At 46.5% G+C, this 17,601-nt stretch overlaps 1 protein-coding gene across 1 annotated transcript in view; it reads left to right on the plus strand.

Annotated features, from left to right (window-relative positions):
- Positions 1–17,601, plus strand: part of LOC119928813 (coiled-coil domain-containing protein 33-like) — a 154,380-nt gene that overhangs the window by 96,054 nt on the left and 40,725 nt on the right. Inside the window, exons 8-9 of the mRNA XM_038747330.1 lie at positions 7,632–7,741; positions 9,747–9,848. Coding sequence (XP_038603258.1) covers positions 7,632–7,741; positions 9,747–9,848 — 212 coding nt within the window. The remainder of the gene's footprint in view (positions 1–7,631; positions 7,742–9,746; positions 9,849–17,601) is intronic.

The raw sequence follows: 17,601 nt of genomic DNA on the forward strand, positions 1-17,601 counted from the left end.
AGAGGACGGATCAACTACTCCTCATGGGACTGGAACAAGAAGTGAAATGGAAATGCAGCTTGCGCAGACTTAGCTTAGCTGTAAGAAATAATACCCTTATAGTGATTCTGGTTAAAAGTGGAATGAATTTCCAAGGAAATCAGTGCATCTCCGTCTGGACTACATACTCCCCTCTAAATTGTAAGGTTACTGTGGACAAGGCAACATGTCTACCAACTCTGTTGCATTGTACTCTCCCAAGTGCTAGTACAGTGCTCTGCACACAGTAAGCACTCAATAAATACCCTGGATTGACTGATTAATTGATCTCCTTTTCTGAAGGCTTCTAAAGATCATAAACTCTCAACTCTCTGATTTACTTTAGATGTGAGCTTGGTTGGAGTCAGAGGGCTGAATGAGATGACTTTTTAAGGTCTTTTCCTATTCACCTAATCCAGGGGCAGGAAGAATACCCTGCAGACACATCAATCAATCAATCAATCAATCAATCAATCAATCGCATTTATTGAGCGCTTACTTTGTGCAGAGCACTGTACTAAGCGCTTGGGAAGTACAAGTTGGCAACATATAGAGACAGTCCCTACCCAACAGTGGGCTCACAGTCTAGAAGGGGGAGACAGAGAACAAAACCAAACATATTAACAAAATAAAATAAATAGAATAGATATGTACAAGTAAAATAAATAAATAAATAAATAGAGTAATAAATATGTACAAACATATATACATATATACAGGTGCTGTGGGGAAGGGAAGGAGGTAAGATGGGGGGATGGAGAGGGGGACGAGGGGGAGAGGAAGGAAGGGGCTCAGTCTGGGAAGGCCTCCTGGAGGAGGTGAGCTCTCAGTAGGGCCTTGAAGGGAGGAAGAGAGCTAGCTTGGCGGCTGGGCAGAGGGAGGGCATTCCAGGCCCGGGGGATGATGTGGGCCAGGGGTCGATGGCGGGACAGGCGAGAACGAGGCACGGTGAGGAGATTAGCGGCAAAGGAGCAGAGGGTGTGGGCTGGGCTGTAGAAGGAGAGAAGGGAAGTGAGGTAGGAGGGGGCGAGGTGATGAAGAGCCTTGAAGTCGAGGGTGAGGAGTTTCTGCCTGATGTGCCGATTGATTGGTAGCCACTGGAGATTTTCGAGGAGGGGAGTAACATGCCCAGAGCGTTTCTGGACAAAGACAATCCGGGCAGCAGCATGAAGTATGGATTGAAGTGGGGAGAGACAGGAGGATGGGAGATCAGAGAGAAGGCTGATGCAGACACGCCCACCCTGTCAATGATTATCTCTGGACAATCACTATTACCACAAAATGTAAAAATCTCAACGATATCATCATTGCACAAAGAAACAAAAAACATATTCATTTCATGTGCAGAGTACAATTTAAATCTCACTGTGCTTGGGTATTGCTGAGGTTCGTTTAATCAGATATGACTCTATCACTGTGCATACTGTCTTTGAGTAGCATGAGTAAGCCTGGGGTCAGTTATGTGCCATTTGCAATTGTAAGCATGAGAAGAGAGTGAGAAATGAATAAATATGTATGGAAACAACATGAAACATTGCCATAACAAATTTATTGGTAGTTATTACAAACACCAAATATTTGTTGTGTGTCTCAGAAGCTTTCTAAAACTCTTTAAGTGCTCCTACAGCCTACATGTTTGTCTACCCCTACTCCAATCCCACTAATAAGCATTACAATCCTCAAGACTGTAAACCCACTGTAGGCAGGGAATATTTCTACCAATTCTGCTATATTGTACTCTCCCAAGTGCTTAAAACAGTGTTCTGCAAAGAGTAAGCATACAATAAATATAACTAATTGATTATGAATTGATTTGCTGAGACCCTCATGAGAAGTCTGGGAAACCTAAATGCTCCCTTGAATTGTGGTATTTTTTAAGTGCTTACTCTGTGCCAAGGACCGTATTAAATTCTGGGGTAGCTACAAAATAATCAGGTCCCACATGGGACTCATAGTCTAAGTAGGAGGGAGAAGAGGTATTGAGTCCCCATTTTACAGATGAGGGAACTAAGGCACAGAGTAATTAAGGTCACACAGCAGACAGGTGGCAGAGCTGGGAATAGAAAACAGGTCCTCTGACTCCCAGTTCCATGCTCTTTTCACCAGGTCATGCTGCTTCTCAAAGATAGCATGAGGGATTCTTGTGCCCCTACAAGCTGGAGTACATCCATATTGGGCCAGTAGCAAGAAGGAGGCAGAGCTCCAAAGCTACCAGTCCATCCCTGAGAAAATAGCATAGTCTGGTGGATAGAGCATAAGAAGGACCTGGGTTCTAATCCTGGCTCTGCCATTTGTCTGCTGTGTGACCTTGGGCAAGTCACCTAACTTATCTGTGCCTCAGTTACATTATCTGTAAAATGGGGTTTAAGACTGTGAGCCCCCTGTGGGACAGAGACTGTGTCCAACCTGATTAGCTTATACCTACCCCAGTGCTTAGAACAGTGCTTGACACATAGTAAGGGCTTAACAAATGTCATTATTATTAAATATACTAAACATGGAGCTTTACCATAAATTATCCAGTCGGCCTGGCTCTTGCCCTGGTACTGGAACCTCAGTCTGGGTGTTGATCCCACAATCAAGTGCCCTAAACAGGTTCTAGTTTAAAAATCACTCTTCTTTAATCAGTGAATCAATCAATGTTATTTATTAAGCACTTACTGTGTACAGAACACTTGACTAAGAACTTGGGAGAGTACAATACAACAGAGCTGGTCGACATGTTCCCTGACTAAAATAAGTTTCAAAGGAAAGAAACATGAATCACCAACCAATTAATGACAGAAATATCCAAAGGAAAGCCTAGCCTGCCAAGGAATTGGGATCATTTTTTTCCAAATGGATCGCAAACTTTATTCTTGGAGACTACCCAATTAGAAGGGCCTCGCTATGTGACCAACCATATATGTGGGAGGCTCACAAGAAACTCACAGATATGGAGTTGAGCTACATGCTCCAGAAACCTTTGCTAATTGGCGTGGGCATCTCTGCAGTAAGAGCCTGCTAAAGAGAGTCTGACCTGGACACTACAGAAGTGTCCATATTGGGAGAAAGAATACTGGCCCAGGTTAATCGGGTAGCAACTGTTATATTTGTCAAGTGCTTGCTATGTTGAATCAAAATGATGGAGTTGATAAAAAAATATTCCAGTCAGACATATACATTGCCCCATATGGGGCTCACAGTCTAAGAGGGATGGAAAATGGGTATTTTATCTCCATTTTACGGATGAGGTAATTGAGACAAAGAAAAGTTGAGTGACTCACCCAAGGCCACACAGCAAGCAAGTAACAGAGCTGGGATTAAAACCATGTCCTTCGATGTCCAGGCCCTTGTTCTTTCCACTAGGACATGGTGCTTTTCCATGCTGGGTGATAACTATTATCACCCCAACTGTAGCAGAGGAGAAAACAGAAGCACAAGTAAGCATTTCACAGTTAACAAATGAAGCTGGGAAAAGAACTCATATTTCTTATTACCAGACCAATTACCTGCAATGGTTCTCATGATTGTACTTTTCTTTTGGTTTAGAATGACCAACAAATAAAACCTACCAACAAAACCCAGGAGGATATCTTCTGAAGATGGTGTATCTCCCCTGGCAGGCTGCCTGCTGGCTTCCCACTGAGAGGGCCTCATGGCTGTAGCAATGTGTACAGTTGATGTGCTGACTTGCTGTGGGCAGGAACTTTCTGCTGAAAAGCAGAGTGACCTAGTGGACAAAGCATGGGCCTGGGAATCAGAAGGACCTGGGTTCTAATCCTGGATCTGCTGTGTGACCTCAGGCAACTCACTTCCCTTCTCTGTGCCTCCATTACCTCATCTGTAATATGGGGACTTAAGACTGTGAGCCCAATGTGGGACAGGGACTGTGTCCAATGTGATTTGCTTGTATCCACCCCAGCACTTAGTACAGTGCCTGGCACATAGTAAGTACTTAGCAAATACCACAATTATTATTATGAAAATGTGTGCTCCTTCAGCATAACCATCTGCATTATGTGGTTGGCAGCCTATGGGCTCTTCACCTTCTGCCAGAACTGCATAGTGTTCTCTGCCACCATCTTCATCACTCTCATGGGTTTTGTTGGGTACCTCCATTCTATGAAGATCGATAAGGAGAGCCTGGCTCACTTGGCATCCAGATGACCTTGTCCTATGCCTCAGGCAAAGAAAGTACCACCTTATTAAGATGGGCCTGAGGAAAGACATGGTCATCAGTGAGACCAATTACATACATAAGGTGATCTACTATCTGTAAATTCTGCTTCAGGACCAGGTAGAACTACAAGGGGTGTCTCAGGTGGTACCTGTCTTCCAGAGTGCCAGGTCTGATTGAAGTGTACAGAAGCTCTTATGCTCGTCAAGACAAATATTTCAACCTAGCAATTGGAAAAGAGTGTTGCCACAATTTTCCCCAGGAGAAGTTGATCAATCAATCAATCAATGAACAGTTACTGTGTACAAAGCACTGTATTAAGCACTTGGGAGGGTACAATTTAGCAATATAACAGACACATTCCCTGCCCACAATGAGCTTACAGTCTAGAGGACCAGAAAGAACTGATGAATCGGCTTATTTGATACTGCTAGAGATCCCATCACCTAGGACTCATGGTATAATAGTAATGACTGTGGAATTTGTTAAGTGTTTACTATGTGCCAGGCACTGTACTAATCTCTGAGGTGGATACAAGCAAATCGGGTTGGACACAATCCCTGTCCCACATGAGGCTCGCAGTCTTAATCTCCATTTTACAGATGAGGTAACTGAGGCCCAGAGAAGTGAAGTGACTTGCCCAAGGTCACATAGAGGACAAGCTGCAGAACCAGGATTAGGACCCAGGTCCTTCTGACTCTTAGGCCCATGCTCTATTCACTTGGCCATGCTGCTTTTCTCTCTGACCTTGAGTGGGAGAAATGTGTGCACGTGAGTAGACGAATTATCTCCATTCATTCATTCAATTGCATTTATTGAGCACTTACTGTGTGCAGAGCACTGTACTAAGCACTTGGGAAGTACAAGTTGGCAACATATAGAGACAGTCCCTACCCAACAGTGGGCTCACAGTCTAGAAAAGGGAGACAGACAACAAAACAAAACATATTAACGAAATAAAATAAGTAGAATAAACATGTACAAATAAAATGAATAGAGTAATAAATACGTACAAACATATATACATATATACAGGTGCTATGGGGAGGGGAAGGAGGTAAGGTGGTGAAGATGGGGAGGGGGAGGAGGGGGAGAGGAAGGAGAGGGCTCAGTCTGGGAAGGCCTCCTGGAGGAGATGAGCTCTCAGTAGGGCCTTGAAGGGAAGAAGAGAGCTAGCTTGGCGGATGTGTGGAGGGAGGGCATTCCAGGCCAGGGAGATGACGTGGGCCGGGGGTCAACAGCGGGACAGGCGAGAACGCGGCACAGTGAGGAGATTAGCGGCAGAGGAGCGGAGGGTGCGGGCTGGGCTGTTGAAGGAGAGAAGGGAGGTGAGGTAGGAGGGGGCGAGGTGATGGAGACCTTGAAGCCGAGGGTGAGGAGTTTTTGCCTGATGCAGAGGTTGATTGGTAGCCACTGGAGATTTTTGAGGAGGGGAATAACATGCCCAGAGCATTTCTGGACAAAGACAATCCGGGCAGTGGCGTGAAGTATGGATTGCAGTGGGGAAGACAGGAGGATGGGAGATCGGAGAGGAGGCTGATACAGTAATCCAGAAGGGATAGGATGAGAGCTTGAACGACCAGGGTAGCGGTTTGGATGGAGAGGAAAGGGTGGATCTTGGCAATGTTGCGGAGGTGAGACCGGCAGGTTTTGGTGATGGCTTGGATGTGAGGGGTGAATGAGAGAGCGGAGTCGAGGATGACACCAAGGTTGTGTGCTTGTGAGACGGGAAGGATGGTAGTGCCGTCAACAGTGATGGGAAAGTCAGGGAGAGGGCAGGGTTTGGGAGGGAAGACAAGGAGTTCAGTCTTGGACATGTTGAGTTTTAGGTGGTGGGCAGACATCCAGATGGAGATGTCCTGAAGGTAGGAGGAGATGCAAGCCTGGAGGGAGGGAGAGAGAGCAGGGGCAGAGATGTAGATTTGGGTGTCATCAGCATAGAGATGATAGTTGAAGCCATGGGAGCGAATGAGGTCACCAAGGGAGTGAGTGTAGATCGAGAACAGAAGGGGACCAAGAACTGAACCTTGAGGAACCCCTACAGTAAGGGGATGGGAGGGGGAGGAGGAGCCTGCAAAAGAGACTGAGAATGAATGACTGGAGAGATAAGAGGAGAACCAGGAGAGGACGGAGTCTGTGAAGCCAAGGTTGGATAGTGCGTTGAGGAGAAGGCGGTGGTCCACAGTGTCAAAGGCAGCTGAGAGGTTGAGGAGGATTAGGATAGAGTAGGAGCCATTGGATTTGGCAAGCAGGAGGTCATTGGTGAACTTTGAGAGGGCAGGTTCCATGGAATGTAGGGGATGGAAGCCAGAGTCTAGGAGAGAGTTGGCGTTGAGGAATTTGAGGCAGCACGTGTAGACGACTCGCTCAAGGAGCTTGGAAAGGAATGGTAGGAGGGAGGTAGGACGGCAACTAGAAGGTAAGGTGGGGTCAAGAGAGGGTTATTTTAGGATGGGAGAGATGTGGGCATGTTTGAAGGCAGAGGGGAAGGAACCAGTGGAGAGTGAGTGGTTGAAGATGGAAGTTAAGGAGGGGAGAAGGGACGGAACGAGAGATTTCATAAGATGAGAAAGAATGGGGTCAGAAGAACAGGTGGCTGGAGTAGAACTTGAGAGGAGGGAGGAGATCTCCTCTGAGGATACTGCTGGGAAGGATGGGAGAGTAGCGGAGAAGGTTGAGAGCCAGGGGGTTGCAGAAGGTGGGGGGAGTGACTTTGGGGAGGTCAGACCTGATGGATTTAATTTTATTAATGAAGTAGGAGGCCAGATCGTTGGGGGCAAGGGAAGGAGGAGGGGGAGGAACCGGGGGCCTGAGAAGGGAGTTGAACGTAGGGAAGAGCTGACGGGGATGATGGGCATGGGTGTCAATAAGGGAGGAGAAATAATGTTGTCTGGCAGAGGAGAGGGCTGAATTAAGGCAGGAAAGGATAAACCTGAAGTGAACGAGGTTGGCATGGTGCTTAGTCTTTTGCCAGCAGCGTTTAGCAGCTTGAGCATAAGAGCGAAGGAGGCGGACAGTGGCAGTGATCGAGGGATGTGGGTTAGTGGTACGAGAGCAGCGAAGGGAAAGGGGAGCGAGTGAGTCTAGCTGAGTAGAAAGGGTAGAGTTGAGAGCAGTAATCTGATCATCAACATTGGGTAGAGAGGAAAGGGAGGCGAGGTGGGGTGTGAGGCACTCAGAAAGATGGATGGGGTCAAGAGAGCGGAGATCTCAAGAGAGTGGAGAGTGGGCAAGGTGGGGTGGAACAAGAGGTTGGCAGTGTCAAGGAGAGATAGAAGGCGGGTGGTAGAGGAGTCACCAGGGATATCCATGTGGATGTTGAAGTCTCCATAATGAATCTGTAGTGAACAGCCCTCCTTCCCACAACCCCAGAAACACAGACCATGGGGTTACTTTCTCTCAGGTAAACAAGTCAAAGTTCCACATGCAATTCTCCACTCTCTGCTCCTACCAGATGTGATCCTGACAGTGGCAGATCATAAAACCAGTGAGGTATTGGCAGCCTACCGAATTCCTGTGAAATGCCTCCATGTCTTCCATCCCTATCATTTTGAGCTGGTGACGGTGAGTGCCCAAGATTTGGAGCTTTTTGCCAAGGCAATGGAAGCCTTTGAGCTTCAACAGGGTTTGTCTGAGCACGACCCAGGGGAAATCAATTGTACACTGCTTCTCACAGGTGTGGGAAAGCAGAGAGGGCTTCTCTCTGGTAATGGAACTCCAACCATGTGTTACGGGAATCAGGCATTTAAACATGGGACTCTGTGGGGCTTGGAAGAGGGTCAAGTTCTCTCCTGAATCTGTTTTCTTGAAGAAATATGGAATATACCTGAATCTGGAGCTCTTGGGTTAATTTATGAGGAATGCAAAAGGGTTCAAAATGGCAAAAAAGGAGGTTTTCTGGTAGGCCAAGGGATAGGTGGGAGAGTGACCTGGAACAGCCTTATTTTGGGAAGCAGGTCGAGACATGGCCTGAAGTGGGTGGACTAAGTATGCAACCTACTTATCCAAACCAAACTCGCTGTTGGAGGAGCTCTGGGAAAAGAGATACAAATCTATAAATCTCTCCCTGCAGATCCCACTGACCTTTTCAGTTTCCTTTTGGTGTTTCTTTTGGCCTCCACCCCTTCAGGTGACCCAGAGAATCGATGTATAGCTGAAAACTGATTACCACAAGGCATGGCTTAGTCATGCAACAGGATAGAGCTGAATGTTACCTGGGTGAATGAGTCATCATTAGCAGGATAAGATCGGAACAGCCACACTACGGCAGATGATCCACTGTCATGCTCTGCCAATCCTCTTATTAATAACATTAATGAAAATTGCATGGAGTCAAACAGCAGCTTTTCTCCTAAGAGCCCTGAGGAATTTTAACCATAGAATGTCATGTATCCCCCCCCACCCGGCCTGCCTCGCCCCCACCCTTTGTAATCAATCAATCAATCAATCAATCGTATTTATTGAGCACTTACTGTGTGCAGAGCACTGTACTAAGCGCTTGGGAAGTACAAGTTGGCAACATATAGAGACAGTCCCTACCCAACTGTAGGCTCACAGTCTAGAAGGGGGAGACAGAGAACAAAACCAAACATACTAACAAAATAAAATAAATAGAATAGATAGGTACAAGTAAAATAAATAGATAAATAAATAGAGTAATACATATGTACAAACATATCTACATATATACAGGTGCTGTGAGGAAGGGAAGGAGGTAAGATGGGGGGGATGGAGAGGGGGAAGAGGGGGAGAGGAAGGAAGGGGCTCAGTCTGGGAAGGCCTCCTGGAGGAGATGAGCTCTCAGTAGGGCCTTGAAGGGAGGAAGAGAGCTAGCTTGGCGGCTGGGCAGAGGGAGGGCATTCCAGGCCCGGGGGATGACGTGGACTGGGGGTCGATGGCGGGACAGGCAAGAACGACGCATGGTGAGGAGATTAGCGGCAGAGGAGCGGAGGGTGTGGGGTGGGCTGTAGAAAGAGAGAAGGGAGGTGAGGTAGGAGGGGGTGAGGTGATGGAGAGCCTTGAAGCCGAGGGTGAGGAGTTTCTGCCTGATGCACAGATTGATTGGTAGTAAGGTAGGTATTATGCCTACTTCACAAACTGAGACCCTGAGGCCCAGAGAGATCGTGTGACCTGATCGTGTGACCTGCCCAAGAGCTCTAAAACATAGCCAGCAGTGGAACTGGGATTAGAACCTGAGTCTCCCAACTCCTGGACTTGGCTGCTTCCCAGAGAAGATGACCTTAACCCAGTTTACTCCTCTAGGATGGTTATTTTCCCTTTTTACAAAGAGAAAATCTAGGCAGCAGCCCTAGTAAGGATGATGAAATATTCAAATGCAAGAATAGAAGATTTATTATATTGATTTTTCTGGAAAGACTCTAGGGGACACTGAGCTTTAATTATCAGTTCCTGCTTCCTTGTCAGCGATGGCAGCTGAGAGCCGCAGCAGAGCAATACAAAATGTTTGCATACACAAAGCGGCATCTTGATTTATTGCTTGGGCTTTCAACGCAAACCCCGTTCTGCTTTTCTGTCTTACCTTCCTCTTCTGTCTCCCTTATACCCTCAGCCCAAAAAGGGGGACCCAGCTGGCACCAAATTGTATACCTCCATCATGCGTAAGGGCAGTTTCATTCCCCGCTGCATTGGATTCACTTACACTGCTTTGGAGGTAAGGAGAGGGTGAGGAAGTGGGAGGGGTGAGGGGCTCAATGGGACCTCTGTCTTCTTAAACAGCAGAGAGAAGGGAGCTCTCTGTGGGCAGGGAACAAGTCTACCAACTCTGTTAATTGTACTCTCCCTAGAACTTAGTACAGAGCATAGCCTACAGTAAGTGCTCAAAAAATACCATTAATTGATTGATTGGTTGAGGGTAGATCCCCTAAATCTGTGGGCTCTCGCTAAAAACCTCAGAGCAATGTACTCTCAAGCTAGGGGAACACGGCTCTGGAAAGCAGTGAGCACTTGGGGCAGGGACATACAAGGAATGGAGAGAAAATAGATGCAAAAAAGAAACGAACCCTTTCCAGAAGTTCTAAGCTGTCAGAGTTCTTCCCTGGAAAAGTTCTTTCCTCAGTACTGTACTCAGAACTTAGTGCTGCAGGCATGGCCCCTTCACATCTGCAGAACATCCTTTCCCTTAAGCATCTTTCAAGCATCTTCCCTCTGTATCAATGTTCTCCAGCTCAGCTAGAGATTGGTTGGGACACTAGGTCTCTGACCGAGAAAACTCTAAGTCAAACACTTCAATCTCAAACCATCACCACTTAGCGCAGATTCCTCCTCCCTCTCCAGCTTGCTCACCCTTCGAGTGGCTTCCTGTGGAAATTGGAACCTCCCAATCATCCCACTGAGGCATCCCGGAGGAAATGACAACATTTGTGGCTGATGCCCAGGGCCTGGCTGTGCCAGCTCTCCAATGCCCATGCACCTTCCCTTGTGTGTATTTCTACCTTTCCACCAGTCCCCAATCAGCTCATGCAGGTACTGATGGGTTCTTCACATAGCAGCTTATGTAAATAAGCATCTTTTTGCTCTCACCCTTGAGACTCTTTCCCCTTGCTTCCAGCTCGCTCCTCTCAGACCACCTTAGGAGGACAAAGAATGGCCTGGAGTCATTTACTCAAAGAAATTTGTCCCCTTTTCCTCTATGACAGAAGAACCCATCTCTGACCCACAACATTTGGTCTCTTGAGGCTCCTGTATTGTCCAGTTCAAATCAGTGGATTCTCCACTTGGCTCTGGCCCGTGCACCTCCTCATGATACATTGGTCTCACCTTAAGAGCTGGCTGCTTCAGCCACATGAGACTTTGGAGCAGTGTGGCACCAGTGTGGCTATCTTCTAGGCATAGCCAACGCCTCACCAGGGGTTCCCACCCTACAATCCTTCCCTGATCATCTCTGAATACCAGGGCTCTGGTTGTGACTGAGGCCATTTGCATTCCTGACAGCAGAGACAGAAAAAGGCTTCTATCAATAGCCTGACATGAACCTCAGAGGGACATTCCAGCCAAGCCAAAGTGGTTGGAAGGAAGGGGGAGGCCTGGACTTTCTTCCCCCTTTCTCCGTCACAGACGTCAGGCTGGGATTGATCTTGGCTCTGATGGAAAGGTTGCACCATTTCAGATGCTAAAAGAATCAATGGGCACTTTCCCTTCTGTCCCCAGTGTGGTGCACGAGAGGAAGTCAGCCCCCATAGAGGTAGCGATCTGCCCTCCATCCCTTCCTGAAAGCCTGTCTGGGGTTGACACGGAGGAAAACACAGCCTGCTTTGGAAGTTCAGAGCAACTGTCAGAGGAAAATCATGGCATTCTCAGGAAGGAAGGAACCTTAAAAGGCCACCTAGTTCAACTCCCTGATTCCAGGCAGGCCCAGGCAGGTGGTCTACACCTTTTGCCCAGAGAGATGAGATGCTTCCCATTTTTAAAAAAGACCCTCTTCCATAGTCTATGTATGCCCAAGATATGGACTATCTTTATCTCTTTCCAGTTCCATTTGCTTTCATTAGGACCCTTCTTGTTCCACCTTGGATATTCTGGGACATTATCTGTTTCCTGAGTAGAAGAGAACAGAGCTGGAAAATTCCAATAGGCGCAGTTTCTCCCTCCCTGCTGGTGAAGGGAAAACACTAGAAACCACCCCATGCTGGTTTGTTATTCTGCAGAATGTAATCAAGATGTCAAGAATGCAAGGTCCAAACAAAAAGAGACCTCCCCTCCCCCTGCAGCCATAGGTTCTGATCCCCTGGGATTGAGGAGGGCAGGTGTAGGGGGTAGGAAGGGGTGTTACCTCCATAGGTTTCCAGAGGGAGGATGAAGCTGTTGTTTTTTTAAAAAAAAATTCTTTCTTGGATGAGCCTACCCAGTCCCCCTCCCCACAGTCTCCAAAAAGAATTTTCAAGCAGGGCTGAAGAGACTCCACTTCAGATTTTTCTCACCCAATAATTCTTTAAGACTGCTTGCCACTCCTGATCTCTATCTCATATACTCCCTGACAATCATTCAACAAAAACGTTGAGTTCATGTCTCCCCACTCCTCAATACCCTCCAGTGGTTGCCCATACACCTCCACATCAAACAGAAATTCCTTACCTTTGGCTTTAAAGCCCTCAATCAGCTCACCCCATCCTACCTCACTTCACTAATCCCCTACTACAGCCCTGACCACACACTCCACTTTTTGAGTGCCGGTTTACTCTCTGTGCCTCGATCTCATCTGTATCGCCACCAACCCCTTTTCCACATCCTCCTCCTAGCCTGATACTCTCTCCCCCCAACATATGCCAGACCACCACTCTCTCCACCTTCACAGAATTACTAAGGTCATATCTCCTCCAAGAGTCTCCCTTCTGTATTATCTATGCACTTCAATCTGTGACCTTTGGACACTTGATATAAACCTCAACCCCAACCCCACAAGACTTATGTACATATCTTTAAATTGTATATTATAAATGACATTAATTTACAGCGCCACTCACCTCCCAGATTGTGAGCCCGCTGTGGACAGGGATTGTCTCTCTTTATTGCTGTATTGTACTTTCCAAGCATTTGGTACAGTGCTCTGTACGCAGTAAGTGCTCAATAAATATGACAATGACTGAACGAATAATAATAATGATAATGGCATTTGTTAAGTGCTTACTATGTGCCAAGCACTGTTCTAAGCACTGGCATAGATACCAGGTAATAAGGTTGTCCTACATGGGGTTTACAATCTTAATCCTCATTTTACAGATGAGGTAACTGAGACACAGAAAAGTTAGGTGACTTGCCCAAGGTCACACAGCAGACAAGTAGTGGAGCCGCAATTAGAACCCACATTCTCTGACTCCAAAGCCTGTGTTCAGTTACCTCATCTGTAAAATGGGGATTAATACTGTGAGGCCCCCGGGACAACCTGATCACCTTGTAACCTTCCCAGTGCTTAAAACAGTGCCTTGTACATAGTAAGCGCTTAATAAATGCCATTATTATTATTATTATTATTACTGTCACTAGGCCATGCTGCTTCTCTATGAATATTAATGTCTGACTCCCCCTATAGACTGTAAGCTCCTTAAGGGCAGGGAAAATGTCTGGTAATTCTGCTGTATTGTACTGTCCCTAGTGCTTAGTACAGTGCTTTGCACATAGTAAGTGCTTAATAAATGTGATTGCTTGATAGATTGATCGAATCAATTAATCAATCATTGGTATTCACTGAGAACTTTTTGTTTGTGGAGCCTTGTACTAAGAGCTTGGGAGAGTCTACTGAAACAAAATTAGTAGACATGTTCCCTGCCCACCAGAAGCTGGGAGTGCTTCCAACATTGCTTACCCCAGCATCTGCCCTGGAAACTCCTGCAAAGCCTAACCAGGATCTTACTTGCCCTCAGGCCAGATGTGGGCTTTTTCTGAGCAGAGACTCACAGGCCAGGAGACATCCCAGGACTGAAGGAGCTCTGCTAGCTTTACCCTTCCATCCAGCCCATTCCTCCTGTCTGCCTCAACACTCCGCTGATGTCTCTACAATGTAAGCATCCCTGCCATCCTCACCCGGCCACAAGGTACCAGCTAGGCAGGCTTCAGATTGCTCCTCCACCTCACACTGAGCACAAAGTACTGGGTTTATTGTCTCCCAGAGGAGCATCAACAGCCCCAGACTTTCCATCCAAGACACCCAGAACCTAAATAATAAATAATGTATCATTATTAAGTGTGCACTATGTGCCAAGCACACTGCTAAGCAGAAGTGCAGATACAAGATCATCAGCTCAGACCCAGTCCCTGTCCCACACAGGATTCACAGTCTCAAAGGTAGGGAGAAGAGATTTTGCCTCCCCATTTTACTGATGTGGAAACTGAAACATGAGAAGTTATATGTGACTTGCCCAAGGTCACACACAGGCCAGTGGAAGAGTGAGGACGTGAATCCTGGTCTCCTAACTCCCAGCCCCATGGTCTGTCCTCTTGGAGCCACCACCTAAAGCAGCAGTGTGACTTGCCCAAAGTTTCCCAGTAAGAGACAGTGCTGGTTGTCAGGCCCAGGATTCCAGACTCCCAAGTTCCACGCTCAGCCTCCAGCAAGAAGACATCAACCTCCAGGCTTAGCTGAGGTGTAGCTAACTGGATCAATGGTCAAGGAAAGCCTCCCTTCCAGAGACAAGAGGCCACGTGATGAGAGCCTCTTCTTGCTGGCAGAATAGCAGGTGCTCTCTGCAAGGCCATGATCCTGTCCTCAGAAAATTGCTTCTGCTTATTATCATGAGGCTCTGGCTGGTGTCTCATTCACACCCCACCAGACAGCCAATAGGTGTGAATTACTGTTTCCCAACTCACACACACACTTCTCCCCAGTGGTTTGCCTTCAGCTCCTCATCACCACTGCAGAATGGGACTTTCAAGCCAATGTTTCAGTGCCAAGCCACTGAGGTCTGGGTCTGTCTCCCCTCCCCAGTTTCTGGAGAAGGTGCTAATTAAATTTAGTTCCTGAGCCAAGTCAGAGCCAGGGGACTCCAATGCATCCTCTCTCTCCTGGTATCTGGGTGAGCTCAAAGGGAATCAGAGAGTCTGGAATTCAGGAACTATGGCAGTGGTGTCCAAACTGCAGCTCTTCTTCACTTCACGGCTCACTCATAGAGGCTTTATTTAGGATTCTGTCACCATCATGGTGGGGTACAGTGAGCCTCTGTGGCAGCCCTGAGGTGGTCTCCTGCCTTAGTGCCTTGCTCCGAACACAGTAAGCACTCAATAAATGGATTGATTCATTGAAGGTCCATTGTGGGGTGATACTCAGTCACAGCCCCAACCCCTACCCCTGCTATCTCTTATTAGCCACTCTCCTTCCCCTTCACCCAGGAATGCCTGCTCCCCATCACTTGCCACTCTGACCCTCCAGCCACATTCCCCTCCCAGCCCCCGCCCCTTTTCCCCCTCCCTTCCCACCGCACAGGACCACCTGCTCATCACTAACCCTCCATGCCCCCAGAAATGCCTGTTGGCCATTCCAGCTAAGGACTATTTCTGGCTATGCAGGTCTCGGCAACACTATGCTTTGGGTTTGCAGATCTGCAGTTCATGAGGCTTGGCCTCCCTGAAATGATGGATTACAAAATGCATAAAGTCTTGTTTTGTATCAACACAAGGCACCTCTGTCTCAACTGACTCTGCATGTGTACATACATTAGAATAAGAATGTGCATCTCCTTGTAATTAATCAATCAATAATATTTTTTAATGTCTAATGTGCAGAGCACTGTACAGGAAGACCTGGGTTCTAACCCCAGCTCTGCCACCTGTCTGCTATGTGACCTTGGGCAAGTCACTTAACTTCCCTGTGCCTCAGTTACCTCATCCATAAAATGGGGATTAAGATTGTGAGCCCCATGTGGATCAGAGACTTTATCTAACCCAATTACCTCATATCTACCCCAGTGCTTAGTATAGTGCCTGGCACATAGTAAGCATTTAACAAATACCACAATTACTGTTATTATTATTATTATTATTAAGTACCTTGGGGAGTACACTAGAGTTAGAAGACATGATTCCAGCCCTTAAAGAATTACAATTTAGCAGGGAGGGTGGATACCAAATAAATTCCAGATTGGAGGAAGAAAACAATAGAATGATGGGTAGGTGGATGAAGAAGTACTTCAATAAGTCTTTTATGTGAGTCATTGTGTATGGAAGTACTTCGGGTGGTTGTACATGTGTAAGTGTGGAGATGACGCAAAAGCCCTAAGGTGGTAGCTGGGAGCTTCTAACTTGGGAAGAAGAAAAATGAGCCAGGGAAAGCCTCTGGAAAAAGCTGAGATTTCAGAAGGGCTTTGAGGATTGGAGAACTGTGGTGTGGAGGGTTTGAAGAAGAAGGTAGTTAGAGGCAGAAGGAAGGGCATGAGCAATGAGTTGTAGGAAAGATAGGAGAGAATGAGGCACAGTGAGCAGGTAAATTTGAGAGGAATAGAAAAAAGTGAGCTGGGGTGTAGTGGGAGAGGAGAGTGGATAGTAGGAGGGAGAGAGCTGTTTTAACATCAGGAAATGTGTGTTCCTTATTAACTTCAGATTGGGATGATGTAATTAATGTCCTAGTCATTAGTTATGAATGCTTCTTATGACATTAAGTGCTTAGAGAAGCAGTGTGATTCCGTGGAAAGAGCATGGGCTTGGGAGTCAGAGGTCATGGGTTCTAATCCCAGCTCCACCACTTGTCAGCTGTGTGACTTTGGTGAGCCCACTGTTGGGTAGGGACTGTCTCTATGTGATGCCAATTTGTACTTCCCAAGCGCTTAGTACAGTGCTCTGCACATAGTAAGCGCTCAATAAATACGATTGATTGATTGATTGATTGATTCTCTGTGCCTCAGTTACCTCATCTGTAAAATGGGGATTAAGTCTGTGAGCACCACATGGGACAACCTGATTACCTATATCCACCACCCCCCACACGCCCAGCCCCAGTGCTTGGCACATAGTAAATGCTTAACAAATACTATTGTTATTATTATTATTATTATTATTACTATGTGCCAAGTACTGAGTTAGCCCTGAAATAATCAGATCAATCAGATGCACAGTACCTATCCCACAGTCTGAGAGGTAGGAAGAGCAGGAATCTTAATCCATTTTACAGATAAGAAAACTGAAGCTCAGAGAGATGAAGTGACTAGTACACAGTCATACAGCAAACCTGTGGCAGAGCTGGGATTAGGATTAGGGTCATGCTCTTTTTGATAGATCACACTTTCTTTCTCCCACCCTACTTCAGAAGAAAAGTACCCACTCAATTTGTAATAATAATCATAACTGCGGTATTTGTTAAGTGCTTATTATGTGTCAAACACAGTACTGAGCTCTAGGGTAGATACAAGATAGTCATGTTGGACATAGTCCCTGTCACACATTGGGGTTCTCAGTCCAAGTAGGAGGGAGAACAGGTATTAAATCCCCATTTTAAAGGTGAGAAAATTGAGGCACAAAGAAGCTAAATGACGATCAATTTCACATAGCAGGCAAGTGGCAGAGCAGGAACTAGAACCTAGGTCCTCCTTACTCCCAGTCCCATGTCCTTTCTACTCAATCTACCCAATTCAAATGGCTAACTGGCATACTCACCATATTACTTAGGAACACCAAGAGACTCTCCATCTCTGAATAATTTTTAAATTGGGATGGCCCATTTATCTTGAATTTAATTTGATCAGTCTGGAAGACATGGTTGGGACCAGATAAATCAGTGGTAATTTTTGAGCACTTACTGTGTTCAGAGCACTGTATTAAGCACTTGGGAGAGTACAATATAACAAACTTGGTAGACATGTTCCCTGCCCACAGTGAGCTTAGATGGCTTCTTGGTCCTATGTTTCGAAGATTTTCCACCTTTCTTCCTCAGTGGAAATATTACATTTTCTATATAGAGTTGTGACCAATCACGGAAAGTCAAA

The sequence above is a fragment of the Tachyglossus aculeatus genome, chromosome 5, assembly GCF_015852505.1.
Source record: "Tachyglossus aculeatus isolate mTacAcu1 chromosome 5, mTacAcu1.pri, whole genome shotgun sequence".
NCBI classification, from domain to species: domain Eukaryota; kingdom Metazoa; phylum Chordata; class Mammalia; order Monotremata; family Tachyglossidae; genus Tachyglossus; species Tachyglossus aculeatus.